The sequence below is a fragment of the Pelodiscus sinensis genome, chromosome 4 (assembly GCF_052426305.1).
Source record: "Pelodiscus sinensis isolate ZL-2025 chromosome 4, ASM5242630v1, whole genome shotgun sequence".
Lineage (NCBI taxonomy): Eukaryota > Metazoa > Chordata > Testudines > Trionychidae > Pelodiscus > Pelodiscus sinensis.
The window spans coordinates 43,730,920-43,749,956 of NC_143055.1; the positions used below are offsets into that span (position 1 = coordinate 43,730,920).

The 19,037-nt window shown below is 40.2% G+C and overlaps 1 protein-coding gene across 6 annotated transcripts in view; it reads right to left on the reverse strand.

Moving 5' to 3' along the window:
* The window catches only part of PDS5A (PDS5 cohesin associated factor A), a 152,618-nt gene that overhangs the window by 42,076 nt on the left and 91,505 nt on the right, over nucleotides 1-19,037 (reverse strand). For all 6 annotated transcript variants that reach the window (XM_025187940.3, XM_075930551.2, XM_025187941.3 and 3 more), the window contains exons 13-18: nucleotides 18,227-18,340; nucleotides 15,831-15,912; nucleotides 14,839-14,887; nucleotides 14,559-14,698; nucleotides 2,650-2,765; nucleotides 1,785-1,890 (exon numbers count right to left, since the gene is read on the reverse strand). In XM_025187940.3, the coding sequence (XP_025043725.2) occupies nucleotides 1,785-1,890; nucleotides 2,650-2,765; nucleotides 14,559-14,698; nucleotides 14,839-14,887; nucleotides 15,831-15,912; nucleotides 18,227-18,340 (607 nt within the window). The remainder of the gene's footprint in view (nucleotides 1-1,784; nucleotides 1,891-2,649; nucleotides 2,766-14,558; nucleotides 14,699-14,838; nucleotides 14,888-15,830; nucleotides 15,913-18,226; nucleotides 18,341-19,037) is intronic.

The window sequence follows — 19,037 nt, forward strand, 5'->3', positions numbered from 1 at the left end:
CACAGTCTGGGAAATTCTCTGGGATCAGTAGCAATGAAAGTCCCCAAAGGCTCTATGAGTAACTGAAAACAAAGATTGGCTGGGCGGGGAAGGGGGGAAGTGACTCAGCACCTGGGGATCTCAGAGAACGTTCCACATCAACAGGAGTTTTAGCCTAGAGTTTGTCCTCCATCAGTTTTTTATACCATAATGTTTTATAACAGCTCAAATTGGAAAAGGTTAATAAATATTGCTATCAAATACAATGCAAAATCCTTCCTTTCAAAATCACTTTTCAGGTCTAAATGTCTGAAATTCAAAAACACCCAGCAAAAATGAAATGTATGAGTTTAACAAGGAGTGAACTGTATATATTACATCATTAGAACTCATGACTGCTAAATACAAGAACAATTTGTACAGCTTACAGATCTTCTATCACACCATCTCAGAAAATTCAGCAGCACCATTTTGAGTTTAGAATTTGGCTTGCGCATGTAGTGGTGATATTTGAAATTCCTTTTTCTGGAGCCTTCCCCCAACACCCTTGAAGCATTTTTGGAGGTTTAAGATCTTTCAAGGTACTTGAATCCCTAGTACAAGGAGAAAAACAGAATGTGCCTCCTCCACTCAGTTCCTCACCTCTCCTTCACTTGCCTATGGCCACATTGGGGGGGGGGGGGGAATTTTGTTCTCTTGATAATTTCTTCCCAGTGAAATCTTCCATCTGGCAAGCAGTCCCAGCAGTACAAAAGCTCCAGAAGAGATCAAAGAATCTAGTTCCAGAAGGGCCCAGCTGCTGCCTCCAAAACTGTCTCCTCCAGTCAGGCTTTTTTACATTATTCTATTTAGGAACAGTTATCCTGTTCATCTCCACTGTATTCACCAGTACATGCCTACAATGAATAGCAGCCTCGGCATTCCCTCCATCTATGACAACTGAGATACTGGGGAAAGTCTGGTCTTACACAGTGTGGAGGGGATGTACTGGGCCCATACAGTTAAGAGGAGAAATGGTAACCAAGCTGGATTCAGAAAGACATGTCTGGCTTGAATTATTATAGGTGTAGAGTCTGCTGGCATCAACTGGATCCATAAGGACTCCTGATCACTGCTATTGGCTTCAATTCCCCTGCAGATTGAAAATCTGGGGCACCACCACAACTGACCGGTACACTATTTGTTACTTTAATATGGGATGCAATTGGAAAACTAATCAGGGTCTCCTAAGAACTAGGGGAGAGTCTCACGGATTAGATTAGAAAGTACTGATTACAATACAGTGACTAGCTCCTTTAGTGTATCTAGAAATCACTGGAGGATGCAACTCTTTTTACTGACATAGGCAAATACAGAGAGTAATTACAGAGATGCTTTTGATGGGATGTTAGCAAATCTTCATATTAAACAAATGTTGCAATATTTAGCATTTGCATTATGAAGAGTAAAAATAATTTCTGAGGAGAAAGATGTGGAAGGAGAAAGGAATGTAACAGAAAGGCAGGTTTTTCCTGCTGCCTCTCCTGTTTAACAGACATTGGCTTTATGCAGGCTCTTGCCGGTTCCTGACATACCAGGTGTAGTTTATTAGATTCTGTTGTAAATGTGAGCTCCCTTGTGTAGAGATGAAGCTAGAGTCTGACATATACCTAGAAAGGGTGCTTAGGCTGGTTTTAGTAAGAAGATTAATGCAAAAATATCATTATGAAATATCCAGCCTAAGCCCCCTTTCTTGTTGTTTAAGTTGGATTGGGAGTCCATTACCAAACAGGGTAAGAAAACTAATCTATATTGCTGTAGAATACCTTGAGAAGTTCAAGTCCTGCACGGATAGCAGTATCAGGACTTACACCCTCCTCTTCATCATCAGCTGTTCCCTCTATTGATTTATTCATCAGTTTTACTAGCGCGCTAAAATAAGAAATTAAAATAAATAATATATTTTTAAACTTAATCATCTTCATTAACAGCGACAGACTATTATAACAAAGAATTTTCACATTAGCGTCATTTAGTTTTGGCATTAAACTAGACTGGTCAGTATTAAAATACTTTCAAATTTTGGTTCTCATGGGCTAGTAAAAAGATGTTATAATTTATAGGTTCCTGATTTTGCTGGGAAATATTTAATTTAAAAAGCCATTTTCAGATAAATCAAAAGCATATAAAAACACACACACACAGTTTTTAGTAAATGATCCCAAATCCCCTCAATATAACTTTCCCCCAAAGCCTTCCCCCAAATTGTACTGGCAGTATTAGCTCAGCTACACAGTCAAGTGCCACTTAAATCACAAATAGAGCCCCAAGATTCTCCTCCTCCTCAAATCCACAAAGAAAAAGTAATTGATTCAATTATTAGATAGCATTCTTTGTCCAATGTTAGCTATATGGAAGTTAAATATGCCTAGTTTCCTCAAGGAAGGCCATCCAAATAGTCAAGTTATAGATAGCATGTTTTAGATTTGTTTCCACAACATGCACCACTAAGCCTTGGAAAAAAAATAAATTAAATTTTTTAGACTCATAGAAATGAAGAAAACTATATAAACAATTTTTAAAAATGCAGACAGGTATTTCTGTACCAAATGTAAATTAATATGAAAGATAATCTTGGTACTAACATCCACTTGAAAGTCGGTAATTGGTCAATATGATCTCCCAGCCTACCTAATTGCTTCTGAGTCAATATGCACTGGGGCAATTCTTTCCAAAAGAAATTTGACCATCTCCAGGAAAGGATTTGTTGGCTGCTTGGGATTTGCAAGCTTCCGGGCTATCTCCCGCTACGAAAAGAAAAAAAAGTGTTGTATTACAAGTATAAATCATTGTACTAATTTAAATTATTTCTTAAGTGCTGGATATTTTATATTTGCAGAAATAATCCTGGGAAAAAAAGTCAATTCTTCATATAATCATTGAAAAGGATGGGTGATTGCTACCTTGGACTTTTAAAGGGAGTGATGGGAGTTAAGCATATATGCCATTTTGTGACTATGTAAGTTCCTATCAGCACCTCTGGGTATCTAAATACCTTTACAAGTGTGACCCAGTTTCTTTTATGCAACTAGCCAATGGCTGAAGCACTTGACCCAACTACTTAAAGAAAAATGGCTACTTACTGTGGCACTCTGTGCCTCAAAGTAACACTGGTGAACCCCATCATCACCCACCATATAATTATATTTTATAATTATCTAAATTTTATATATATATATATATATATATATATATACACACACACATATATACACACACACACACACACACACACACACATACATATATATTTTTTATAATGATATGGTGCCATGCAAGATATTATATGAAAAGTCACAATCTCCTGAAACCCACTGTTTGGTTAAAATATGTATATTGTTAGTATACATAAAATTAGGAGATGTTGTTGTAGGATTGTTACTGAAATTCTGTAATTTTGAGGGTCTACCAGTTCTCCTTCTTCAAAAAAGGTAATATTTTCCTAGGAGGGTGTTAAACAATACTTAATCAGCAGGCGAGTTGTAAGCAAGGGATTTATAATGCTGCAAGAGAGCTTTGCAAGCCTCACAAACAAGGGAATGCACAGCTCTATGTAGAGTGACCAGATATCCTGATTTAACAGGGGAAATCCTAATATCTGGGGCTTTTTCTTATTTAAACGCCTCTTACCCCCATCCCGTCCTGATTTTTCACACTTCCTATCCGGTCATCTTAACTCTGTGACTTAGGAAAGCCAACCAGGACATATTGGGACTAATGTTTTCCAGGCACATGAACTGAGCATATACAATAGGGGACAATGGCATCATGCTTTTGCCTTTCTCCTCCCCTACATAAGCTGGGGTGCTGGGAGTCAAAGATTTGGACTGAGAAGACTAGTCCCAGGCTTAAAGGGTAAGCTTGTGTACCAAGAAATATAACTTACCTGCAACATCCAGTGGGGTGAGGAAAATTGCTTGATTCAAATACTGGCTAATCTAATAAGGTTTAAGATTAGATTATGCACTTACCATTTATATTCTTTGGTAAACAGAAGAACTAGAGGACACCAAATGAAATTAATGGGGAGCAGGTTTAAAACGAATAAAAGTAAGTTTTTCTTCACACAGCGTGTAGTCAACCTGTGGAACTCCTTGCCAGAGGAGGCTGTGAAGGCTAGGACTATAATAGAGTTTAAAGAGAAGCTAGATAATTTCATGGAGGTTAGGTCCATAAAAGGCTATTAGCCAGGGGATAAAATGGTGTCCTCGGCCTCTGTCTGTCAGAGGCTGGAGAGGGATGGCAGGAGACAAATCACTTGATCATTGTCTTCGGTCCACCCTTTCTGGGGCACCTGGTGCTGGCCACTGTCGGTAGACAGGATACTGGGCTAGATGGACCTTTGGTCTGACCCAGTACGGCCATTCTTATGTTCTTATCTCTGACCTTTTGTGCCCACCACTTATAATCACTTAAAATCTTTCTACAGTTAATAAATCTGTTTTATATTTTATCCAAAATAGTGTTTGCTTGAAGTGGCTGGGAAATCTCATCTCAGTTCACAAAGACTAGCATGCATCCTCTCTGCATTGAGGAAAGGGGCTAACTGGGTAATAACACTGTTCAGTTTTCTGACTAGTGTAAGATGGCATATATAGTTGGGGGTGTGTGTGCAATGCTGGGGACTTGGAAGATTCACTGGTGACTTTCTCTGCGTGATGTGTGAGAGGCTCAGGGAACATTCACGTAATATAGCTGGGGCGCCACATGCTGTTCTGCTAAGTCACAGCCAGGCAAAATACAGCCCAAGGACTGGATCCCTCAGAGCATGTGGGGACTGGGCAGTACGGGCTGCGGGAGGGAGAAACTTTATGTGCTGCTCCACCCCAGCACAATCTCACAGCTCCAATCAGCCGGTTTCTACCCAGTGGGATCTGCCTGTTTGCAGGGCAGACAGTGCGCAAAGTACCACTCCCACCTGGGCTCACTCTGCTCAGAACAGCACATGGCCCCTGCAGCCAGCTGCTCTGAGTGGCGCGTGGGGGGCACAGAAAACAGGTAGATTGCCTGAGGGACCTGCTGGGCTGGAGCTGCCTATGTAAGCATTTCCTGGACAGAGTTACTCTCTGGCACCCCAGAACCTCCCTCCCCCCTGCCCTTTGTTTCCCTGAACTCACACCCACTCTCAGACTCTGCCCTCCAATAACCTGTCAAAATCCCTTCCGACCCTAAGTCACAACCCAAACCTCTGCTCCCCTTCCTGCAACCCTGCTTCATGTTACAACTTCCTCTCCCAGACCCTGCACATCCTCCTGCATCCCAATCACCTGCCCCAGGTCACAGCCCCCTTCTTCATCCAAACTCCCTCCTAAATCCCAGACTCGCTCCTGTACACCGATCTCCTACCACAAGCTCCCTTCTGCACCCTTCTACCCCAAACCTCTCACCTCCACCATTAATATCATGGAAGACTGCAGTCCTTCACCACTTACCAAATTCTTGTAGTTACTCCCAATCAAAAATTATCGCTCACCCATGTGCTAAGCTAAGTGATAACAGTACCTGGAGTGGTTCACTGCCTATCTCAAGAAAAGATGGAAGATAATGAGTAAGGTTTACAAATGGGTATGGGAACTTGTTCAATGTGTATGAGGCAGCCTGGAAGAAAATACAAAGGTGCTCGTTTGAACATTTAATTACATGGAGGCTGGCATCTTGGGTTAACTGGAAGGGAAGTCGGTATCTTGATAGCAAATGTGAGAATAATGCCTTTAATGGTCTATGCTCATCCTACCTAACAGTGAGACAAATAGCTTATGTTTGATGTGAAGAGATGAGCAGTCAGTAGAGGGATGCAAGAATCTCTCTTTGGAGGGGCTTAACTTTTGGAGTAAGAACTTAGTAACCTCTTTAAAAATCTGGATAGAGTGTGACATGCTGAAATTGATAAAAGGAAAAATTTAATGGAACTAAGCAAAAGATTTTCAGTATAGGGGCCTCCAGTGGATCTGGATTATGCTGGGCTCTTCAAATATAACAATTCTATCAAATTCTCTCTAGACCACTTTTGTTCCACCATCAACTTCTTCTATACCATAATCAGCTTCAACAATGGAACCTTACAACTACCCCATGGATCACCACACTTGCTTTCACTGATCTAGTAACCACCCCAAACATATCAATAAATCTGTTATTTACAGCTACACACTTATATACTGGGATACTGATCTTAGCACATTTGAAACTGCCTTCCCGAAACCAGGAAACTCCATCAGAAAGTAAAAAACAGGACTTGTGTAGCACTTTAAAGACTAACAAGATGGTTTATTAGGTGATGAGCTTTCGTGGGCCAGACCCACTTCCTCAGATCGAATTGTGGAAGAAAATTGGCACGACCATATATATCAAAGGGATACAATAAAAAAAATGAACCCATATGAAAAGGAGAAATCAAGTTTCAGAACAGAGCGAAGATGAGGAGGCGGAAGCTAATGATCTGTAAGCTAATGATACTAGAGGTGATAATTGGGGAAGCTATCTTTAAAATGGGTAAGATAATTAGCATCTTTGTTGAGACCTCAGCATCAAATTTAAGCATGAATGACAGTTCAGAGGATTTTCTTTCAAGTCTGGTGTTAAAGACCTCCCTACATCTACTTGGGACCAAATCCACACAGAAACACCTTCTGAACCCTGACAAGGATTGTTCTATCTGCTTCCCAAAATCCATAAACCTGGACACCCCAGACATCCCATCATCTCAGGTATCGGCACGCTCACTACTGTATTATCCAGCCATGTAGACTCTTTTCTCAAACCCTACACAACCAAAACTCCCAGCTACCTCCGAGATACTACTGACTTCCTAAGAAAACTACAAAACATTGATAACCTCCCCGATAACACCATCCTTGCTACCTTGGATGTAGAAGCTCTATACACCAACATCCCACATGAAGACAGATTACAAGCAATTAGAAACACTATCTCAGAGGACACTACTGCCAATCTGACAGCAGACCTATGCAACTTTGTTCTCACCCACAATTATTTCCAATTTGAGGACAACTTATACTTCCAGATCAGCAGCACAGCCATGGGTACCCGCATGGCCCCACAGTATGCTAACATCTTTATGGCTGACTTAGAACAACGTTTCCTCAGATCCCATCCCTTTTGATGCCTTCTCTACTTACGCTACATCAATGACATCTTCATGATCTGGACCCATGGCCAAGAAACACTGGAGACATTCCACAGAGATTTTAACAACCTACACCCCACCATCAATCTCAGGCTGGACCATTCTACACAAAAGATCCATTTCCTGAATACCACAGTACAAATAACCAATGGTAAATTAGACACCACTCTCTACAGAAAACCCACCAACTCATACAGTTACCTACATGCCTCCAGCTCCCACTCAGAACAACCATATGATCCATCGTCTATAGCCAAGCCCTTCGATACAACCGCATCTGCTCTAATCCCACTGATAGAGACCAGAAACTTCAGGACCTCTGCCAAGCATTTATAAACCTCAATTACCCACCCGGAGAAATAAAAAAACAAATTGAAAGAGCCAGACCAATACCCAGAAACCATCTACTTCAAGACAGACTCAAGAAAACCAACAATAGAACACCACTTGTCATCACCTACAGCCCCCAACTTAAACCTGTCCAACACATTATCAATAAACTACAACCTATACTGGAACAGGATACTAAACTCCGAGAGGCTCTGGGAGACAGACCCATAGTCTCCTATAGACAACCACCTAACCTCGAGATGATTTTTACCAACAACCACAGGACAAACCACACTAATATCAACCCAGGATCTTTCCCTTGCAACAAACCCCGTTTGTCCATATATTCACTCTGCTGATACCATTATTGGACCTAACCAATTCAGTTATAAGATCAAGAATGCATATTCCTGCTTATCCAAAAATATAATTTATGCTATCATGTGCCGACAGTGTCCGTCTGCTATGTACATTGGACAAACGTCTCAGACACTTTGCCAAAGAATCAATGCACACAAAACAGATATTAGACAGAATCACAAAGAAAAAACAGTTTCTTGCCATTTCAACCAGAAAGGGCATTGTCTCAATGACTTGATTACCTGGATCTTGCTTCAAAGACATTTTAACACCAGACTTGAAAGAGAATCCTCTGAACTGTCATTCATGCTTAAATTTGACACTTTACGCCGAGGTCTCAACAAAGATGCTAATTATCTTAACCATTATAAAGATAGCTTCCCCAATTATCACCTCTAATATAATTAGCTTACAGACATTTACCTCCCTCCCCCCCATCCTCCCTCTGTTCTGAAACTTGATTTCTCCTTTTCATATGTGTTCATTTTTTTGATTGTATCCCTTTGGTATATATAGTCATGCCAATTTTCTTCCACAATTTGATCTGAGGAAGTGGGTCTGGCCCACGAAAGCTCATCACCTAATAAACCATCTTGTTAGTCTCTACAGTGCTACATAGTCCTGTTTTTTTTTCAGCAAGACTAGACTAACACGGCTACATTTCTATTACCATCAGAAAGTAGACTGTGTCTCTTGTTCCATGATGCAAACAGTGTTCCCTTTATATTTTTAATGAACTTTGTTATGTGCATCACTATGGAGATGATGCATGACATATCAAGTCCATACTGGTTAACACAACAAAGTGAATTCTACGTATCAATGACCTGTGCTGCTTGGGGGATAAGGAACATCACATTGTAATAGGCAGGGCTCGCCAGCTGCGCAGATCACCCAAACTTGGCTCTTCCTGGTTGCAATCTACTCGCTACAGGCAAGGAGATTGCATTATTTGTCAAGCCCTGGTAATAGTCATGTGTAAGACATCTGTTCTTAAAGGGGGTGCCAGCAAGTCAGCATGAGACAGCACTCGCCATGTGGAGCCACCTGTTCCTCCCCCTAGCAAACAGGAGCTTCCCCAGTTAAGCACCTCACACCCTAATTCCCACCCAGACCCCAGCTGGCACACTGGCCCTGAGCCCACTCCACTACCCTAACAGCCCCCCCAGGCCCTACATAAATTGATTGTGTCCTGGCTTGTTTACACAGTACATTGCAGATGCGTGATCCATGAGAATATGCATGTTGGAATTCTTTAAACCATGAGACTATGCATGTTGGAATTCTTTAAATTCTTTAAAGGAAGGAATGTTATGCAAGCTTTGATCACTCATAATTCTAGACCAAGGGTGGGCAATAATTTTCACTAATTTTTGAAGTGGCCCTGGAAGGGGCAGGACCTCTGACAAGACACTTCTGTGCTCCCTATAAAGCAGAGCCGGGCAGCCAAACGGCCAGAGTCATTATCCAAGACTACCACCATCTCTTTAAGGCGGGGCTGGTACACCCTATCACACCAGGGTTTAAAGATTTTTTCACTAATATTTTCAAGAGGTAAAACTTCCACCAAGGGTCCCTGTATGTACTTGTTCTTTTAGAAAAAGTACTACCAAGCAACAGTAGTCCACATGGCTCTCACCAAGACCAAAAAAACAAACAAACCCCCCCACTTCATGACAGTCTAAAGAATGAATTTGTTACATGATGGACAGAATTTGAAGTCTAAGGGCTTCAAATATGCCATTATAAGTTCAAGAGAATGGCACAAAATGCTATAGACAATTTAAGATTTTTATGCTCTCAGGTGGGGGAAGAGCTCAAAGGTCATTCGTGATACAAGGATGGCCCAGCAAAGAATGCTATTCAAAGAGTTTCTTCTTGCACAGAAGCTTAATGAGCAGCTGGAGCGGGATCCACACAGATATATATTCTCCTGATAGAATACTATCACAGCTGAGTCCAGTGGAGACAGTTAAATTTGATTCCCATCTTGCAACAAGAGATAGGCAACAGAGTGGGATGATATTTTGAGGGCTCTACTCTCTGACACTGGATCCCCACCTGTTCCGAAATAGTTTGTATTTGTTGTTTCATGATAAAGACCAAGATTGGGGGGGGGGGGAGGTGTTTTTATGATGGATTTTTTTGGGGTTGAATAGGATTTTTTGTGTTTTGTTTTGCTGCAGCAGTATACATTGGCTGGTTAGTTAACTTTCCTTACTGTATTGTGGTGCTAGGTGATATTTCTGAGAGTAAATTTAAATTACTGTTAGGATTGTAAGTTTAATTACAGGCAGTCCCCGAGTTACGTACAAGATAGGGACTGTAGGTTTGTTCTTAAGTTGAATCTGTATGTAAGTCGGAACTGGCGTCCAGATTCAGCCGCTGCTGAAACTGACCGCCAGTTCTGACTTACATACAGATTCAACTTAAGAACCCCAAGCCAGCTGCTGCTGAAACTGATCAGTGGCTGATTCCAGGAAGCCTGGGGCAGAGCAACTCTGCCTCGGGCTTCCTGTAGTCAGCGCTGGTCAGTTTCAGCAGCGGCTGACTTGGGGACGCCTGGGGCAGAGCAGCTGGGGTGATGCTGGGTTGCTCCGGTAGCACCGCTCCTCGCTCCTTGGCGCTACTGGACCAACCCAGCAGCACCCCAGCTGCTCTGCCCCAGGCGTCCTGATTCAGCCACTGCTGAAACTGACCAGCAGTGGCTGAATCAGGACCTGGGGCAGAGCAGCTGGGGTGCTGCCGGGTTGTTCCAGTAGTGCCCAGAGTGGGTGCTGCAGGACCAATCGGCAGCGCCCCAGCTGCTCTGCCCCAGGGTCCACAACAAAAGCCTGGTCTGCTGGGGGGGGGGGGGGACATACTAGCTGCGCCCCCCCCGCCCCCCAGCAGACCAGGGACATGGGGAGCAGAGCCGCAGCGGCAGCGGGGTGCCGCGCCTCTGAGGCTTTGCTCTGGCAAAGTCGGGGACTGCCTGTACTGTCAGGGAGCCTAGAGCTTATACATATAAAGACATTCTTTTACACTTTATATCGAAAATAAAATACACATTTTAAACTGAATTGGCCAAAGTTTGATCTACAGTTTCACAATTTAGCTTAAAAGTTCCCACCGTCTTCAATACATATATGTATGGCATACAGATACTACAGGTCTCAGCATGGGACTGCTCTGAGCAATGGCATTTCTGTATTGAAAATATATAACTACAATTTGCTGCATTTTAAAAAAAATCAGCAGGGGACACCTGGCTCTAGGCAAACTTGGCTCTTGACTGCACAAAATTTGGAGAGGCAAAAACTTAAATATGGAAAACTTCCAACTGACCTACTTCTTGGTTCTATGTACCTAGCTCCTTAAAATTATAAAATGATTGTATCTAAGCTCCCTAAAAGTGCAGATGTCAAAGGAACAAGTAGAACCAAGGAGTTCTTTCATTCTTAATATTCTGTTGTCCTTTATAACAACTAAGCATTCAGACTAGAAGTCCATTGGGACTGAAGTGCATATTGAAAGTTTTTTTGTGAATGTTGGTATTGCCATTGGCCACAAAAAGTGAAACCTTCCTTTTAAACGAAAGAGAAACTGTTTATACAGGGCATCATCTAAGAACATAAGAATGGCCATACTGGGTCAGACCAAAGGTCCATCCAGCCCAGTATCCTGTCTGCCAACAGTGGCCAATGCCAGGTGCCCCAGAGGGAGTAACCAAACAGGTAATAATCAAGCAATCTCTCTCCTGCCATCCATCTCCACCCTCTGACAAATAGAGGCTAGGGACACCATTCCTTACCCATACTGGCTAATAATGGACTTAAATTCATGGAGGTTATCTAGTTCTCTTTTAAACCCTGTTATAGTCCTAGCCTTCACAACCTCCTCAGGCAATGAGTTCCACAGATTGATTGTGAACTGTGTGAAGAAGAACTTCATTTTTTTTTGTTTTAAACCTGCTGCCCATTAATTTCATTTGGTGGCCCCTAGTTCTTATATTATGGGAACAAGTAAATAACTTTTCTTTATTTATTTTCTCCACACCACTCATGATTTTATATATCTCTACCATATCCCCCCTTAGTGTTCTCTTTTCCAAGCTGAAAAGTCCTACTCTCTTTAATCTCTCCTCATAGGGGACCCGCTCCAAACCCCTAATCATTTTAGTTGCTCTTCTCTGAGCCTTTTCTAATGCCAGTATATCTTTTTTGAGACGAGGAGACCACATCTGTATGCAGTATTCAAGATGTGGGCATACCATGGATTTATATCAGGGCAATAAGATATTCTCTGTCTTATTCTCTATCCCTTTTTTAATGATTCCTAACATCCTGTTTGCTTTTTTGACTTTTTTGTCACTGCACACTGCATGGACATCTTCAGATAATTATCCACAATGACTCTAAGACCTCTTTCCTGATTAGTTGTAGCTAAATTAGCCCTCTATATTGTGTGAATAGTTGGGGTTGTTTTTTCCAATGTGCATTACTTTACATTTATTCACATTAAATTTCATTTGCCATTTTGTTGCCCAGTCACTTAGTTTTGTGAGATCTTTTTGAAATTCTTCACAACCTGATTTGGTCTTAACTATCTTGAGCAGGTTAGTATTGTCTGCAAACTTTGCCACTCTCACTGTTTACTGCTTTCTCCAGATCATTTATGAATAAGTTGAATAGAATTGGTCCTAGGTCTGACCCTTGGGGAACACCACCAGTTACCCCTCTCCTTTTTGAAAATTTACCATTTATTCCTACCCTTTGTTTCCTGTCTTTTAACCAGTACTCAATCCATGAAAGGATCTTCCCTCTTATCCCAGGACAACTTAATTTATGTAAGAGCGATTGGTGAGGGACCTTGTCAAAGGCTTTCTGGAAATCTAAGTACACTATATGTACTGGATCCCCCTTGTCCACATGTTTGTTGACCCCTTCAAAGAACTCTAATAGATTAATAAGACATGATTTCCCTTTACAGAAACCATGTTGACTTTTGCCCAATAAATTATGTTCTTCAATGTATCTGACAATTTTATTCTTTACTGTTGTTTCAACTAATTTGACCAGTACTGATGTTAAACTTACTGGTCTGTAATTGCCGGGATTGCCTCTAGAGCCCTTTTTAAATATTGGTGTTATAATAGCTATCTTCCAGTCATTAGGTACAGAAGCTGATTTAAAGGATCAGTTACAAACCATAGTTAACAGTTCTGCTATTTCCCATCTGAGTTCTTCCAGAACTCTTGGGTGAATGCCATCTGGTCCCAGTGACTTGTTACTGTTAAGTTTATCAATTAATTCCAAAACCTCCTCTAATGACACTTCAATCTGTGACAAGTCCTCAGATTTGTCACCTATGAAGGACAGGTCAGGTTTGGGAATCTCCCCAACATCCTCAGCCATTAAGACAGAAGCAATGAATTCATTTAGTTTCTCAGCAATGACTTGATTGTCTTTAAGTGCTCCTTTTGTATCTCGATCATCCAGGGGCCCCACTGTTTTTTTAGCAGGCTTCTTGCTTCTGATGTACTTAAAAAATATTTTGTTATTACTTTTTGAGTTTTTGGCTAGCTGTTATTCAAACTCCTTTTTGGCTTTTCTTATTAGATTTTTATACTTAATTTGGCATTGTTTATGCTCCTTTTTATTTACCTCACTAGGAAATTACTTCAATTTTTTAAAAGATGCCTTTTTATCTCTCACTGCTTCTTTTACACAGTTTTAAGCCACGGTGGTTCTTTTTTTGTTCTTTTATTGTATTTTTTAATTTGGGGTATACATTGAAGTTGGGCCTCTATTATGGTGTCTTTGAAAAGTGCCCATGCAGCTAGCAGGGATTTTACTTTAGTCACTGTACCTTTTAATTTCTGTTTAACTAACCTCCTCATTTTTGCATAGTTCCCCTTTCTGAAATTAAATGCCACAGTGTTGGGCTCCTGAAGTGTTCTTCCTACCACAGGAATGTTAAATGTTATTATATTATGGTCACTATTTCCAAGCGGTCCTGTTATAGTTACTTCTTAGACCAGATCCTGCGTTCCACTCCGCTCCTGTTTACTACTGAGCGAATCAGGATCACAGGTGACCAATCCGACACTGTAGACCTCTTTTAAGAGGTCCAGGAACATACTTTCTAGACTACAAATGCCTCCAGTAAAAAAAAAAAAAAATGGCCAAACCAGCAGAGCCAAGAAATAGCATCTCTGACTCATCTAATTTGCACTCTGACAATTATTTTACATGAAATAATGACAAAGAGTAGACATTCATAAAAACACAATTAAAGAATGCACATTCAATCAACGAATGTTCTTGGAAGCAAAAAAACTATAAGGTAGGTATAGGTTTTATGTTATTCATAAAACACTTCATTAGAGTTGGAAGACAAAGTACAGGAGATCTATAATAAACAAGACTAACAGAACATTACACACACACACAAAAAAAACCCCACACACTATCGCAAAGGTCATTTTGACTGCCATCACCCCAAAGAAGGAACAACATTAAGTACTCTTAGTAACTAGGCGTTCGATTCTAAATTGTATCGGAGACCTCTTTACAGGTTAGCTAAAAAGACATTTTATGAAATATAAAACTAAACAGGTCAAATAAACCCACATTAAGGTACTTTGAGAGACAATAACCTCTGAATGGTTAGTGAAACCCAAATGTGTTACATTTAAAATTCAGTTGTTCCATATCCTTACCACACAGACATCTGCCTGTTTACATGAACAGGTTGGGCTGATTAATAATTCGAGCTGAGATCGAAGTTTCTCATCATCCCCAAGAACCTGATTGAATTTCTTCACAAAATCCTGGGCTTTTCCTGGATCTGGAAGGTTTTCTACATTATTAAATAAAATTGAAACATAAGATAAACCTACAATTTATAACTCAACACAGCTTAGCTATTTTAATATTTGTAATCATGCAATCTTCAGATATATTGTAACAACAATTTACAGAACAAATTAAGGCACTTACTTGCTATGGTCATCAGCTTTCCAAACATGGCACTACTATTTGCCTCGGACTATGAGGGAGAAAAATGTATCAGTGACATTCCCTACAGGAATTATGCTTTATTACACATTTAATTTGATCTATCGCTATTTTTGTTATAGCGCCATCCAGTCAATTTTTGGAACAACAGAGGGTGCGTCTAGACAGCAGCGCTATTCCGTGTCTTTTAAACAAGCTTGTTATTTCAAAATAGCCTTTGAAATAACGGGCTCGCTATTCTGATGTCCCTGTAAACCTCATTCCACGAGGATTAAGGGACATTTTTGCAATAACAGTTTATTTCGAAATACACTTAAAAATAAGCTAAGCAATTTGCGTAGTTCAAATTGCATAGCTTATTTCAAGCTATAGGTACAGTGTAGATGAACCCAGTCAAACTAAAAAGAAAGCACAATGATATACATAAAAAATATTACATTAAAAAACTGTGAAACTAATATGTAGTGCATGTTCCACTTTTGTAATAAGACTGAACTGTAACAAACATCTGAAACATGACGAACAAATTATTAATTTTTATATACAGTTTCAGGATACTGTTTATAAGAAGAATTCAAGCAACAGTCCTAGGCTACTAAAACACTGTTTGAATTCTGTTTTAAAATAAACAAATTATCATTGCTTTGATGGTACAGTATTTTCCATTTAAGAATCTTAAAACACTTTACAGTGACGTAGACAAAAAGTGAGAAACTGACAAAATGTTATATGTTGCTTTTTGAACCCCTTAGAAGTTGTCAGTGGATAACAGCAACTCATGATAAAGCCTACAGATACATACAGTTGAAACAGTTGTTTACAGAACGTGATATTTTAAAATTATCTGTTGTTTATTTCTACTTAATGAAAGATGAACATTTTATAAATGTAAACCAAAACAGCAAAATAATATCATTAAGCAAATGAATTAGCTCTAATAACAAAGTAGTAAGTTTTAAAAAAAAAAAACATACAGTAGGCTGCTTATGCAAGTCCAATAATTCTCGCACGTGACTCCTAAGCATATTCTGGCACTTCCACATTTCATTCAGTGCTCTGTGAGGGGGAGGGAAAAACAGTGACAATCATGTTCATTCAAATGCTGTAAGAACGTGCTAGTAATTGAGTTAGTACAGCATATGCTATTATTATTAGCTGAGCTTATATTTTTCACATATGCATCATCTGTAAGATACCGCAAATGCTATTCTATCTAATATTACATCAAGTGGAGTTACAATTACAAGCATAGTGATTATCTCAGATACAGCAATGTAATTCAGAACATTTCCACTGATTTCAGTGGAGTTGCTCAAGATTTATATTGGTGAAATTGAAACCAGAACTTGGTCCATTATTTTTGAGAGAGCTTTCAATTGCCATGAAGTCTTAAAAACCCAGACACACTAAAGGAACTCCTCAACCACAAAAATAAACATAATCCCCTTCTCAGAAACAACTCTTCGTCCCTAAATCAGAATGAAGATTTTGGGGGGGGGGGGGGGGGGAGAGGTCTTATAAAAAACCGAGCATTTCATTTAAAAAATAGTGAACTACCTAAAGTAGAAAAGCTAAGGTTCCTAGGAGTGTTCCCTCTAATTTTTTATGTCCGTGTGCAGAATGAGTGTTATTGTGTGTACCAATATGGAGAAGATATGTGGCACATCACCTTCATATTAGTGCACATAACAGAACTCATTCTGCACATGGACGATCTGTGGCAGAGGTACAGCCAAGGGGTTTGGAGTGTAGGAGGGACATGGGGGGGGGAGGGGAAGAGGGCTCTGGCTTGGGGATGCAGGATCTGGGGATGAGATGTTTGGGGTACAGCAGCAGTCTGAAGTGCATGAATGGGCTCAGGGAAGTAAGCTGGGGTAGGGTGTGGGGGTCTTGGCAGGAATTAGGATGCGGGGGAGGGGGACCTCAGGGTTAGGGTGTGGGGTCTAGGAGGGAGTCAGGGTATGGGATTGGAGTATGGAGTACTTACCTGAGGCAGCTCCAGTTTGGTGGGGGATGAGGCGGGAACAGGCTGCTCCAGGCTGCCCCGCTGTCAACTGCAGGCATCACCCCCTGCATAGCTCCCACTGGCCGTAATTTCTGGCCAATTGGAGCTTTGGGGACAGAACTTCCCAGCACTCGCAATGATGCATCTCCAGCTAGAGGGAAAGGAACAGCAGCACACACAGCCACTGCCTTTCGCCTCTCTCATGTGCCAGGAAGAGCTGGCCAAGAAACACAGGGGCTTTTTGGCCTACAGCTCCTAAAGTCCCTTTCCTAATCTGGTCTTGCTGCTGGGGCTAGAGGAATTTTCCCCTCTGCCAGTCACATAGTTCAGAGGGAATCTTGGTTCCTAACCTGTCCCTAGCTCTGTCCCTCTACTTGAATTAATCCTTTCACCCATGTCCTCCCAAGCATTCTTCTTTTCAGTACAAATCAATCACTTTATACCACAAAAGTTTGATACAAAAGACAAATTCACTTGAAAGTCAATCCTCCATTGTAACAACCTCATACTAATATACCAGGATTATAACAAGTTGCATTAGTTACCATATAGAAACCAGAGACAACACAAGCTTCCTACTGTTCAGCCACCTATATCCAATATGCTATAGACAAGACACTACAGAATGTGTGTCTCTCTCTCTCACACACACACACACACACACACACACACACACACACACACACACACACACACACACACACACACACACTTCCCCATATCCACACAAACCAGAGATTTATTTGCATTCTGTTCTATTTACACATTGAATATTCAGAAGTTTCACAATACTAACAACCTATATGGAAACTTTATAAGAGTTTGTAAAGTCATATTACAGCCCTAACATGTTTATTACATTATTAAAACATGAAAATTGGATCAAAATATTCAAAAACATCAAGGAATCCTGTTTTCTTGTAATTATTCATCTGGAACCAGCAATAAAAAATGTGTACTTGAAATACTTTAAAACTATGATTGCAAATAATACTGAGATTCATTATTTATTATTGCATTGTTCATCTTGTGACAGCAGAGTAGGGGATCTAGGTATTACATACTATACACACACTATGGAAAACATGGTGCCGGCACAGAGGAGTTTCCAATGTAAGACATAATTAAATAAATAAAAATCAGTTTAGTTCATTTCACCAGCGGTTAATGGCTAAATCCAGAGGAGTTAAGGTTCTCAATTACTTGATTCACAAGACTGTCAAGCCTTATCATTACAAATGCTTTGACTGGAAGCTAACAATAAAAACGGATGGATTTCTATCAAAAGGTATATGTTGGAAAAGACTCTACAGAAAGATACATTTTTAAAACATCTAAGCAGCCTACTTTGCTAACTCTACTCACTTGACAGCATTTGGATCCAAGCTAGCATATAAATAGTACAAGCATTTCATTCTCTCTTCTGTTTCCAAATTATGTGGGACAAGATACTGAGCAAAGATTTTCTCTACCAATAACCTGCAGAAAAGAGAGAAGTTATATTTTATATATATATATATATATATATATTAATACTATACATTTCCAAACTTAATTGAAAACAGAGAGCCTGACATTTTGAGGTCCCTTGTAACTCTACATTTCTATTTTGTGTTATACTGGCACCTGGAATTTTCTCCAGGCTAAAAGAAGGAGAAGATCATTGACTGTCTTTCACAGGTCTTCCTACTGCTATTCAAAAGGTGTAAAAGAAATGCCCAGATGAAGTCTCCTCCCCTTCCGTCCAATGCCAAGAAACATGGTCCTTAAACACCCACCAAATTATCCTCTCTCCCTCTAGATTCTTCACACAACAAGTTTCAGGATCTCTCCTTGCCACCACTCTCACCTAAAGGGGAACAGGCAGAGTATGCACACCCATAAAGTGTTAAAAAAAAACATAAGAAAAGAATACAGTAAGAAGCTGAAGAAAAAGGCAGAATTAACAAAATGTCTCAAAAGCTAAGGACAGTATTTGAGAAATTAACAATGTATTTAAAAGATGCTGATCTTTATAATAAAAATTAAGAACAAACAACACTTGAAAAGATGATAAATATACACCAGGATATACTTTTTTTCAAAAAAAAGTGAAGGGAAAACAAAGTGGGGAAAAGTTAAATTTCTAAACTTTCAGATTAATTGTAAAACAGAGATTCTGACCCTCTCAACGTTC